The sequence below is a fragment of the Elephantulus edwardii genome, unplaced genomic scaffold (assembly GCF_000299155.1).
Source record: "Elephantulus edwardii isolate Elephantulus edwardi_28Jun2011 unplaced genomic scaffold, EleEdw1.0 scaffold00241, whole genome shotgun sequence".
Lineage (NCBI taxonomy): Eukaryota > Metazoa > Chordata > Mammalia > Macroscelidea > Macroscelididae > Elephantulus > Elephantulus edwardii.
The window spans coordinates 2,739,151-2,752,202 of record NW_006399991.1 but is presented as its reverse complement, the minus strand read 5'-3'; the positions used below and the strand labels follow the sequence as shown (position 1 = coordinate 2,752,202).

Genomic DNA, 13,052 nt, shown 5'->3' with positions numbered 1-13,052 from the left:
TATTTTGACTGGGGTGAGATGATATCTCATAGTTGTTTTAATTTGCATCTCTCTTAGGGCTAGGGATTTTGAGCATTTCTTCATGTGCTTGTTAGCTATCTGAATTTCGTCTTTGGTGAAGTGCCTGTTCATATCCCGTGCCCATTTTTCTATTGGATTCTTTACCTTTATCTTGTTGTGGTGCTCAAGTATTTCATAAATTTTGGCTATAAGTCCCTTACCTGATATGTTATTACCGAATACTTTTTCCTAGTCAGTGGCCTCCCTATTTACCCTGTTGGAGAAGTTTTTGGATGTGCATAGGGATTTGAAGTAGTCTTTTTTAGTTGGTATTTTTTCCCCTATAATTCAGTATTAATGATCTCTCATATTTGAGATATTTTCTCTTTGCTATAAGGAGAAACAACTAATATCTATAGACTGAGATTTTATGACATTTTTGTTAAGTGTTACCTTTATGCTACTTGAATCTTAACTCTTGAAAATATAGATCAGACTTTCCTTCTCTGTGACTTCTCTCTGTGTTCTCTTTAATAGTTGATTCATTAATTAAGCTGTATGGTAGTGTCTGTGCTAGTGGCTAGTGACTGGGGTTTAACAGGCAGTTAAATGATTGTCCCTGCCCTCAAAAGAAAGACAGCTTTCTGAAGGATGCTGGTGTAAGGAGACACTCCTTATTCAGCTGATAGGGTTTTGGGAAGGTGAAGGGTGTTTGTCTTGTCGGGCAGTTAAGTGAGACAAAGCATAGTAGGCAAAGCTATTAGCAGAACAAAAGCTGAGAACTTTTGAGGGGATAGTATGTTTTAGGAATTACAAGTACTTATGCTTTGATTTGCACAGAGACAGGGCTGAGAAATAGGAGACTTTAGAGAGGAAGAGAACACTATGGAGAGCATGCCTTTCAGACCTGAGCTGTTTCTAGAGAACTGGAAGAAGGTCCTTTTTGGGGATTATAAGCTCTGAGTAAAGAGCCAAGCAGTGAATATATCTGTGGGGGGTGATGGTATATGCAAGGCGGGGATTAGAATTAAAGGAGTATATGTGGAGGCTAGGCTCAGAAGGGCTCTTAGGGCAGCTCATAGATGAGTTTGTGGTGGTGGTCCTGTCACAACCCTCTGGAATCATTCAGTATAAAGTACTGTGTGCGTGTGGTGTAGTGTAATGTATATTACACTATAATTGTCTTTTCCTGATGAGGAAGTTTTAATATCTTAATGATTCTGAGAGAGATCTGTGACCCTCAAATAATTAAAATGTGGTGGGTATGGAAGAGGTCTAGGAACTGAAGTCCTTGAAATTTAACCTTCTGAGGGTGAGAAAGGCAGGTAGCTGCAGGAAAGGTGAGTTAGGAGGAGCAAGGAAGAGCTCCTCGGTATGCAGGGCCCCAGGGTGTGGCCGTGGGACAGCAGGTGGTAAGGCCAAAAAGAGGTAGCTGGTTTCATGGGTGACTCCAGCAGGACTGAAGGCTGGAGAGGACAGAGAGTAGAAGGCGGCCGACTCCTTAATCGTTCTGAGGAGAGGGATTTCAAGTTCGTTTGCTTTAGTAGCAGCTAACTTCCATAGTATGGAATTAAAAAGTCCATTGATAACTAAATTTCTTGCAAAATTTAAAAAATAAAGTTATTTGAGGAACTCAGAATCAAAGTACTAAAAATACTTTTATAGGTCCAGTTCTTACAAGTGTTTTATATCTTCAAGATTATTGCTTGGCCTAGTTTTAAGATTTCTGTCAAAGACTTTGATAAATTTATTAATTACATTTTAAATGTAACTGTTGCAGAGAGAAAAATTCACAGGCTTCGAAAGTATTTATTACATCTGACCTTTGTGGACAAAAGTTCTTGTGCTTTTTAGTAGAGTCCCAGCTACAATTACGGTAAGTCTCTGTTTCCCATTGATTTCTCTGTGAATATGTGGACACTTTTGTTACAGTTTGTTTTTTTTCTTCTTCTAAAGTAACCTTACTGAGAATGAATATAAATAACATAAAATTAATCGAAATGTAGAATTCACTAATTTTTGGTGACTTATGTAATCCTCCTCATAATTCTGTGACAATGGCAATGACTGCCACTGTGAGTTGTCATGTGTTAGGGTTTGAAAGGATGGCCCAGGAGAGGATGAGGTGCCACTCTCGTGTGTGAGGAGTGTGAGGATGGCCCAGGAGAGGACGGGGTGCTACTCTCATGTGTCAGGGATTGACAGGATGGCCCAGAAGAAGACGGGGTGCTGCTCTCATGTGTGAGGAGTGCAGATAACCCCGAAGAAGATGGGGTGCTGCTCTCATGTGTGAGGATAGCCCAGGAGAGGACGGGGTGCTGCTCTCATGTGTCAGGGATTGACAGGATGGCCCAGAAGAAGATGGGGTTCTGCTCTCGTGTGTCAGGGATTGACAGGATGGCCCAGAAGAAGACTGGGTGCTGCTCTCATGTGTGAGGAGTGCAGATAACCCCAAAGAAGACGGGGTGCTGCTCTCGTGTGTGAGGATAGCCCAGGAGAGGACGAGGTGTTGCTCTCATGTGTCAGGGATTGACAGGATGGCCCAGAAGAAGATGGGGTGCTGCTCTTGTGTGTCAGGGATTGACAGGATGGCCCAGAAGAAGACAAGGTGCTGCTCTCGTGTGTGAGGAGTGCAGGTAGTCCAGGAGAGGACGGGGTGCTGCTCTCATGTGTCAGGGATTGACAGGATGGCCCGGAAGAAGACGGGGTGCTGCTCTCATGTGTGAGGAGTGCAGATGGCCCAGAAGAGAACAGGGTGCTGCTGTTGTGTGTCAGGGATTGACAGGGTGGGGTGCTATTCTCGTGTGTGATGATGGCCCAGGAGATGACGGCGTGCTGCTCTCAGTAGTGTGAGGATAACACAGGAGGGACAGGGTTCCAATCTACTGTTCAAGGGACCTGTGAGTCATACTTGACTAGATCTCACCTTTCAGAATATTTGTTACTTTTAAAAAATATATTTTGTGTCTATTTGCAGTCATTCTCTGTTGCCATTTTTAGCCCTTGGAAGTCAACCGCCTGTGCTCTTGTTCTGTGGAAAATGCCTGAAAAACTGCCTTTTTTCTGGACATTTCTTACAGATAGATTTTTGAATGTAGCTTCTTTTGCTTAACATAATGTTGAGAATTGACATGCTGTGACATACTTGAGTATTCAGTCTTTGCTCTTAAGTCTTTTGTCTAGCTACATCATAGTAGGTGGAAAGATGTTTGATTTATTTAACCATTGTGAATTATGCTATGAACATTTGAAAAAAAGATTATTTCAATATATGGTTTAATTTTTCTTGGATAGATACATAGGAGTAAAACTCTTGGGTTGATAGGTAATTTATATTTAAATTTAAAAAAAAACACTAAACTGAGTTCCAAATTGGCTGCTATGTCATTTTGTATTTTCACCAGCAGTATAAGCAGGCGCCCTGGTGATGTTCTGTTTAATGAATTGGACTATTAGCTGAATCATCATTTGAAAGCACTGGTTGTTTACAGGAGGAAGATGGATGGATGGGCTGCTGTGCTTGTAAAGATTCAGGCCTTGGAAACTTGATAGAGGGCTGCTATAAGTGGGGACCTCCTCAGGCCGTGAATGGCCCTTTAGTTTTCTTAGCAGTGTGTTAGGGCCAAAGTTCCTTTTCATCTTGAGTAATACTGAATATTGTTAGCTTCTTTGATTGTAGTTATTCCACTGGATGCGAAGGATTATTGCATTGTGATTCTGATTTGCTTTTTCCTAACAACTTACAGTGTTAAGCACTTTCACATGTGCTGATTAGCCATTTATTCTTAGATTAAAAGTCTCAATCAAGTTTTTTCCATTTTTCTCTCTTCATTTAGAAAATTGCAAAAAAGTACAGAGAGGTGCTGTGTACCTTGTGCTCTTCTATCCCTCTGAAGAGTAATATGTTACATTGTTATGGTATCATAGGATAGCATCAAAAGGGTGCTGTGTGGCCTAGAGGCAAGGTCGCTGCCAACCCAGAGGTACTCAGTTCAGATCCAGCTGCTGTGCCAGTTCAAAGATGGGCATTCTCCCCCTGTGCCTCCTAAAACCCACTGGAGGGTCACCAAGGAGTCAGTTCAGACTTGTCGGCCGATAACAACAGTATTAAAATTGAGAAACTAACGGGAGAACAATCCATAGACTTTTCTTTATATATCGTTAGTTGTATATGTACTATTTGTGTTTGTGTAATTCTGTGTGATTTTCTCAGGTGTACATTTGTGTGAAACCTCCCACAGTCAGGGTATAGCACTTTCCCAGTACCTCAGAGATCTCCTTCAGCCTGCCTAACTTCCACCTGACTGCCTGTCCATCACTAATTAATTTGCTCTCCATTTCTATAATTTGACATTTAAGCAAGCTATAAATGGAATCATTTAATATGCACCATTTTGAAATTGTAGTTTTACACTGAATATGATACCTTTGAGTTCCTTATGGAACATTACATATATCAGTAATTTATCTTTTATTTTACTATTTAGCTGTGTGAAGTTTCAAGAGAGTAATGATAAAGCCCAGCTCATCTTTGGCTCTGTTACCAATGTACATGCAAAGGATGCCGCACCAGTGCAGGTAAATGGGGAAGACACATTTCCTGAAAAGTTAAAAAGTATTATCTATCATCAGATTTCAGTATAAAAAGCCAATACTTATGGCCAGTGAAAAAATGATTTTTTTTTCCTCTCTCAGAAAGTAGATACCATGCTGGTCCTGGAAGGCAGTGGAAACCTGGTGCTCTACACAGGAGTAGTGCGGGTCAGTAACAAGTGATGTTTTTAGTATCACAGCGTCCTTAATTATGGTTACTGTTAATGTCATTTTGTTGCTGTTGTTGTTAGGTACCATTGAGTAGGAACCAACCCAAAGCTGACCTCCGGTGGGTTTTGAGAGACAATAAATCTCATGGAAACGGTTGGTGGATTCAAACTGCATACTCCTGTGGAACAGTTGATGGATTCAAACTGCATACCTTTGGGATGGCGACACAGTTTCTTACCACTAGGCAATCAGAGCTCCCTAATGTTACTGTAATTGCTATTTAAAATTTGTCACCCAATGGCTATAGATAGAATTTGGAAGAGGATTTTTTTAAAAGTTGAAGTTTGCAGTTGAGGTTGGTCCCACTTCACAGTGCTAGAGCACACTGCTGTTAGATCTGAACTTGACCCAGACAGGGAATTAGTGATAAAGAGATTGTTTTTTAAAAAATGCAGTTAATCCCTCAGAGATTTAGAGAATAAAGCTATCTATCAATATATGGGTTGCTTTGGCAAGTACCAAAGTTCTTGTAATTAAATTTTACTTTTAATGTGTAATGAATGAATATATGAACTCTAGTGATCTGCTAGTAAAAATTGATTGTGCTGCAATCCCAAAGGCACACAGTTTGCCTCTACAACCTTCTTCACGGGAGAAGGATGAGCATTCTCCTGTGTGATTACTGCCTCTAAAAACCTGCTGGAGTGTCAGCTGTTGGTTGGTTCTGACTTGATGGCATATGATAACAACAGCAACAACAACAATGAATATGTTGAGTCTTCTTAAGAAAAAAAAACATGCAACTTACCTGGTGGCCTAGTGGTAAGGAGCTGTGCTGCCAAACCAAAAACACAGAGTCTGAATCTATTAGCTGCTCTGTGGGAGAAAGATGAGCAGTCTCCTCGTGTGATTTACAGACTGTGAAAACCTGCTGGAGGATCATCTGTGAGTTGCTTCTGATTTCGTGACACACAACAACAATATATAGAATGATGTAAAATTTATTACTCTCCAGGTTAAGAAATAAAATTTAGGCATACTTTGGAGATTTTGTGGACTTGGTTCTAGATTACTGCAACAAAATGAATATTGTAGTAGCTAGGCACCTCTGGAGTTCTAATCCTCCAGCAACCCCTTGGGAGAACGATGAACAGTCTCCTTTTACTAGGACATGTAGCCTTGGAAACCCACTGAGGGGTCACTATGAGTCAGAATCGACTTGATGGCAGTGAATGGAGTGCCCATTAGTATGTTTACACATGTAAATTGTTTAGTGTTGCTAAGAGGTGCCTGATTCAGACCATGAATCACTTTTCAGTTACTTGCTGTGCATCTGAGAGCTGCACAATGACTAAGGATTACAGAAGAAAAATTAATGCTTTTGAACTATGGTGTTGAAGGAGAGGACTGAATATTCCAGGAACTGCCAGAAGAACAAACAGATATATCTTGGAGAAGGTGAAGTCAGAGTGCTTCTTGGAATCAAGGATGGCACTGCTTCGTCTTGCATACTTTAGGAATGTTGCTGGGAAAGGCTTTTTCTTGGAGAAGGCCATCATACTTGGAAAGGTAGAAGGACAGTAAAGTAGAGAAAGACGCTCACCCAGGTGACACAGTGACTGCAACAATGAGTTTGAGTATGACAGAGATAGTGAGATTAGCATAGGCTAGGACAGGGTTCAGATCTGTTGTTCATAGAGTTGCTCTAAGTTGTACTTGACTCGGTAAGTGCCTAAAACAAGAAGATTTTTTTCTATTTAGATTGTTGTGTCATTTATTAATTGAGTCACCTTTAGTTGTTTGTAAAATGTATGTATTTTCTTATTTTATTTTCTTGTTTTTACAACACAGGCTAGAATTTTCAGTCTTATGTTGAAAGGAGTAATAAGAGTAGATATCCTTCCTTTCTTCATTATCTTTGGGGAAAGAATTTAATCTTTGACTATTCACCTTTAAGAAGTGTATATGTTTGTTTTTTCTATTACAAGTTTGTTTCAAGTGTTTTATCGTGAATGTATATTGATTTTTTTTATCCTTCCAGTTTCTTTCATAATACCTATTTCATTTTTTTCCATAGCCTCTAGCTTTTGAGAAATTTCTCATTTTGTCATATTTCTCCTTATATTGTCAAATTATTAGTTACAGACTTGTCTTATTTTTCTATTATTTTTTCAATGTTTGCTTTTCATTTTCTTTAACAGTGTTGGCAGTTTACCAGTTATTTTCATTGGATCAGCTTTTGGCATCATTGATTTTTCAGTTTTCATTTGTATCAATTTCTAGTGTTTGTGCAATCTTCCTGTTGGCTTCTGTTAACTGTTTTTTTTCTCTCATTTACTTTCAGCTTTTTTGTAGTTTGTAGTATGTTGAATTAATTTGTATTATGTCCTAAGGATTTGAAGAATTCTAGTCTTTTTTTTTCTATAATTATATTTTATTAATTTTCATAAACATTTACAGAGATTTTGGGTTTCCATTCATTCACTGCTGCACCATTCTCTCTACCCTCTTCCCAGTTTGTTCTTGTCCAAATGCCACAGTGCTTGTCAAAGCCAGTTCTGATTAATCTTCTTTGTCAGTGTGTCCTTTGCCATTCCCTATCACTCCTCCCTGAGAGAGACTTCACCCTGAGTCATAAGGAAAAGGGGATGGCGTATTCTCTTAGCTACTTCCTGCTGAAAAGGGACGCTGTGGGTTTCAGGGTGAAGATCTTCTCTCACTACTCTAAAGGGCCCCTTTGGCAGTAGGAAACACATAGACTGTTATGGAGATTGATTTTGGAATTTAGATGCACTCTTATTGATTGTGCTTGGCCGTACATGTTCATATCCTTGAAGATTTATCATGGGGATGTTGCAACCTAGAAGACACAAATTTGACTAACAAGTTATAAGTACATGAGTCAAAAACTATGGAAAAGTAAAAGAAAAGATTCTTTCATTGTTCCACAACCCCCCCCAGGTCCCCTCCACCATGCAGCCCTCGCTCTAGACTCCTGTGATGACAGAAACACCCAGTTATATATCTCTTTTAGACAGTTCCCTCCCTCCTCCGCCTCAGTGCAGCACACATCATTGAACCCATCTTACTTAGTCTCTCCCCAACCCCAAGGACAGTCCCATTCTACAACAGTGCAGTGGCATCATGTAATATTTGTCCCTTTGTGACTGGGATATTTCACTCAGCATAATGTTCTCCAGAGTCAACCATTTTGAATAATATTGCATGAGTTCCTTGTTAGTCTTTTTTTTGGTATTTTATTTATTTATTTATTTTTTTTACAAGAATTCTAGTCTTTTTTAAAATGTTTTATTACAGAGGCCATCAGTCTATTATTCTAGTTCACAATAAATATGCTGGAATAAACTTTAAGAAATCCATGCTTACATGCTATGGTTATTTGATTTAAAAATGTTGCAAGGTGCTGTAAAATTGACTATAGCTCATAGCGACCCTATGAACAGTTAGATCAGACCCTACAATCTCCCACATACTCAAGCCCATTGTTACAGTTAGTATACCCATTTTGTTTAGTATCTTCCTCTTTCTCTCTGACTCTCCACCCGTGATGTCTTTTTCCAAGGACTGACAACATGTTTAAAATATGTGAGACCACAGACATTATATTGCCTTTGTCTCTAAGAAGCATCCTGTTTGCACATCCTATAAGACAAACTTGTTAGTTCTTTTGGCAATCCGTGGGATACTTAATACCTTTCTTCAGCACCACTGTTCAAAAGCATTGATTCTTTTCTTGTCATCTTGATTCATTGTGTTATATGCAGATACATAGGAAAAAATTGAAAAGAATGTGGCTTGGATCAAGTGAACTTTACAGCTGACGTCTTTGTTCTTTTAACACTTTGGATAGGTCCTTGACAGCAGATTTGCCCACTTCAACACATCTTTTGAATTCTTGACTTCTACTTTGAGTATTGATTGTAGAGCCAAGTAAAGTAAAATCCTTGACAACTTTGGTCTTTTCTCCATCTGTCTCCATTGATCAGGAAGTTGCCAGTTGGTCTATTGGTGAGGATTCTTGATTTTTTTTTATATTGAGATGCAATGCACATTGGAGGCTGTCCTCTTTGATCTTCTGCAGCAAGTGTTTCAAGTCCTCTTCACTTTCTGCATGCAAGATTATGTCATCTTCATAACGCAGGTTGAAGATAAGTCTTCCTTTGATCCTGATGCCACATTCTTTTTTTCATACAGTTCAGCTTTTTGAATGATTTATTTAACATATGGATTGAGTAAGTATATTTTTTAAGGACATAATACATTAAAATCACTATAAATATTTCCACTTATTTTTATTGCTCAAAGGTGGGAAAAATTTTTATTCCTGGACTGCCAACTCCTTCCTTGACACTGTCCAACCCGATGCCTCGGCCCAGTACTCCACTGGACAGCATTAGTACACCCAGGCCTCTTGTATCCTTGGATGAGGTAAGATACGGATTTGGTGTTATAAACAAATTCATACTGTGTTAAAGATATTTCATCAAATATTAGTTCTCTTTCTGTGATTGACTTTCCCTTCTATTTTAAAGACAATAAAATTAGAGGTCTGCCTGATATTTAGGGAGCTCTGGTGGCCTAGTGGCCAGAAGCTGCACTGCCATCCTGAAGGCATGCTGTTTGATGCCACAAGCTCCTCTGTGGGAGAAGGATGGTTGATCTCCCATGCGATTAACTGCCTCTGAAAACCTGCCAGAGGGTCAGCTATGGGTCAGTTCTGACTCTCTGGCATACACCACCAGTGCCTGTTATTTAGAAAATAACTTCAAACACAAATGATAAGTAAACATATTGACATCTTGTGATATGTGAAGCAGTGTTTGAAAATGCTACACAGAATTAAAATGCAGTATTCTCTTCTATATAGGATTCTCATAGTTTACCCGAATAGAATAGGGAGCTCTCGTGGCCTAGTGGTAAGAAACTTAGCTGCAATCCCAAAGGCAAATAGTTCAAATCCACCAGCTGCTATAAAAAGTTTAGACAGTTTCCTCCTGTGTGTTTTACTGTTTCTGAAAACTCATTGGAGGGTCAGCTATGATTCAGTTCTGACTTGAGAGTACCCAGTAACATCAGCACGAGTAAATAGAAAGTATTAGATTTAAGTACATACTGCTGGTAAGTGAAAGAGTCAGAGTGCTCTTAAAGAAATAAAGGTGACAAGAGCGCTTTAATTTTGAATGTAATTGCCAGAACAAACACTATAGAAGTAATGAGCATTAGGATCTATGTTTTAGGAAGACTTGACTTGAAACTAAAGACAAATTGGTCAAATAGAGTCCATGTGAGGTTGACTGTGTCCTTATGAAAGGGGCTAAGAAAATCAGAGAGAGCCCTGGTGTCCTCATGGTCAGCAGCTGCACTGCCAGTCCAAGTCAGGTGATCTGAAACCACCAACTGCTCCGCAAGAGAAAGATGAACCCTCTCTTCCCATGTGATTTACAGCCTCTGAAATCCTACTGGATGGTCAGCTGTGAGGTAATTTTTGACTTGACAGCCAGCAACAAACAAATGAGGTCTGAGCTAGAACACCATACTTTGAATTGAGAGGAGTAATATGGGAGGCCCTGAAGAGATGGAAATGACAGTTTATCAGCTGAATGGCTTTGAGCTGGCCTGGGAAGAGATGATGTAGAGTATGATTCAGACTTTTCTGTGTGGACTGGTGGGTACCATACTTAGCAAGTTATGGAGCCTAGAGAAGGAACAGTCTATGTTTAAGGGACACCAGAGTGCAGATTGAAATAGAGGTAACTGTTTGTAGTTGTATTAAAGAATACATAACAACAACAACAACCCCTGCTGCTGATGTACCCCTGCTACTGGAAGCCAGTGGAGACTGCCTCTTTGTCTCTACACACACCAGGAACAGCAGTATCAAAGTGGATTTGAGAGGAAATGGAAGACAGAAGTGATGGGAGGCCTGAGTCATCAAACCAGAGTCAAATGGAGTAGAAATGGGAGGCACTGGAGGGACAATGAGAGGGAATTGAGCGAGATGCTGGCAGGATGGGGTGAGGGTGGCAACACAACACATGTGCCGAAGGGGTGGGCCCCTAATTTTTTACCTGCATACTTTCATCTGCTCTTTTGGGTAAAATGTTTATCTGCCAAATATTTGCTCTAAAGCTGAGTATTGGCCACCCACTTCCAAAAATCTTATTGGACCATTGAAAATCTTATGAACAACAGAGCGCACTTAATTAGCTAGCACTCAGAGGGGGAAGGAATAGTTCCAAACAGACCCTAAAGGTTGGAATGTGGAATGTGAAAAGTTTGAATATAGGAAAATTGGAAATTGTTAAGGAAGAAATGAAACACATAAATATTGACATACTAGACACTGGTGAAATGAAAGGGATTGGCATGGGACATTTTGAATCAGACAATCATATGAGCTAGTCCAGAAATGGTGAGGAAAAAATGGGGTCACATTCATAGTTAAAAAGACCATTTCTAGGTCCATCTTGAAATACAGTGTTGTGAATGACAGGATAATATCCATAAATATATAAGGAAGACATGTTAATACCATTTGCATTCAAATTTATGCACCAACAACTAGAGCCAAAGAGTTGAAAATAGATCACTTCTACCAAATGTTGCAAATGAAAATTGATCGAACATACAATCAAGATACAGTAGTAATTAGTAATAAAAGGTGACTGGAATGCAAAAGTCAGGAACAAGGAAGGATTGGTTAGGAAACACGGACTTGGTGACAGAAATGAGGCTGGAGACAGAATGATAGAATTCTGCACAATCAATGATTTGTTCATTGCAGATACCTTTCTTAAGAAACACAAACGATAACCATACACATGGAACTCACCTGACAGTCTACATGGGAATCAGACTGATTACATACGTAAAACTTGTTGGAGAAGCTCAATGTCAGCTGTAAAAACTAGGCTAGGTACTGATTGGGGATCATCAGATCATCAGCTGTTCACATGTAAGTTAAAAATCAAATCCACAAGAACCGAAGTTTGACCTTGAATTTGTCCCTCCTGAATTGAAAGACCATCTCAGGAACAGGTTTGAGGCCTTGAATACTAATGAGTGAAGACCAGATGAGCCATGGGAGGATATCAAGAATATCATCCATTAAGAATACAAAAGTTCATTACAAAGAGAGAAGAAGGAAAAAAAAATAGATGTCAGAAGACACTTTCAATATAGCACTAGAGCATCTAGAAGCCAAAGCAAAGGAAAGAAATCAAGATGTTAAGAACTTGAACGGAAGATTTCAAAGAGTAACATGGGAAGACAAAGCAAAAGTATTTTAATGAAACATGCAAAGAGCTAGAGTTGGAAAATCAAAAGGGTCGAACTTGCGCAGCATTTCTTAAGCCGAAGGAACTGAAGAACAAATTCAAGCCTCAAGCTGCAATACTTAAGGATACTGTGGGCAGAATGTTGAATGACCCAAGAAGCATCAAAAGAAGACTAAAGGAGTACACAGAGTCACTATACTAAAAAGAATTGGCTGACACAGAAGAATTTCATCAAATAGCCTATGGTGATGAAGGAGGGAGTTTAAGCTGCTCTGAGGGAACTGGTAAAAAAACAAGGCCCTAGGAATTTACAGCATACTAACTGACATATTCCAGCAAAGAGATGCTGTCCTGGATGTGCTCATTGGGTTGTGCCAAGAAATTTAGAGAACAGTCACCTGGCCAACTTACTGGAAGAGATCCATATTTATTTCCATTCCAAAAACAGGTGACCCAACAGAGTGTGGAAATTATTGAATAATATCATTAATATCATATGCAATCAAGATCCTGCTGAAAGTTACCATAATCAGCTGGAACAGCACATCAACAGAGAACTGTTATGCTGTGCAGATGTGCATGCTGAGTTTAGAAAAGGCACTATAGGGGATAATACATCCAATGGATCTTACCTGAAAACAGAGAGTACCAGAGGAGTATCTATCTGTGTTTTATTGACTATGCAAAGGCACTTGACTGTGTGTGTCACAATAAACTGTGGTTAACTCTGAGAAGAATGGGAATTCCAGAACGATTGCTTATGCGAAACCTGTCTTTGGACCAGGAGGCAGTCGTCAGAACAGAGCAAAGAAACACTGCATGGTTCTCACTCAGAAAAATTGTACACCAGGCATGCATCCTATTTCCGTATCTTTTCTTTTTTTTCTCTTTTAACTTTTATTTATTTTTTTAAATTTATTTTTCATTTCAATGAACATCTACAGAGATTTTGGAATTCCATTCATTCATTGTTGCACCCAGATCGGAAGA

The 13,052-nt window shown here is 39.4% G+C and overlaps 1 protein-coding gene across 1 annotated transcript in view; it reads left to right on the top strand.

Annotated features, from left to right (window-relative positions):
* The window catches only part of ANAPC1 (anaphase promoting complex subunit 1), a 199,411-nt gene that overhangs the window by 28,479 nt on the left and 157,880 nt on the right, over positions 1–13,052 (top strand). The window contains exons 10-13 of the mRNA XM_006898935.1: positions 1,781–1,876; positions 4,488–4,578; positions 4,696–4,761; positions 9,091–9,213. Of these exons, the coding sequence (XP_006898997.1) occupies positions 1,781–1,876; positions 4,488–4,578; positions 4,696–4,761; positions 9,091–9,213 (376 nt within the window). The remainder of the gene's footprint in view (positions 1–1,780; positions 1,877–4,487; positions 4,579–4,695; positions 4,762–9,090; positions 9,214–13,052) is intronic.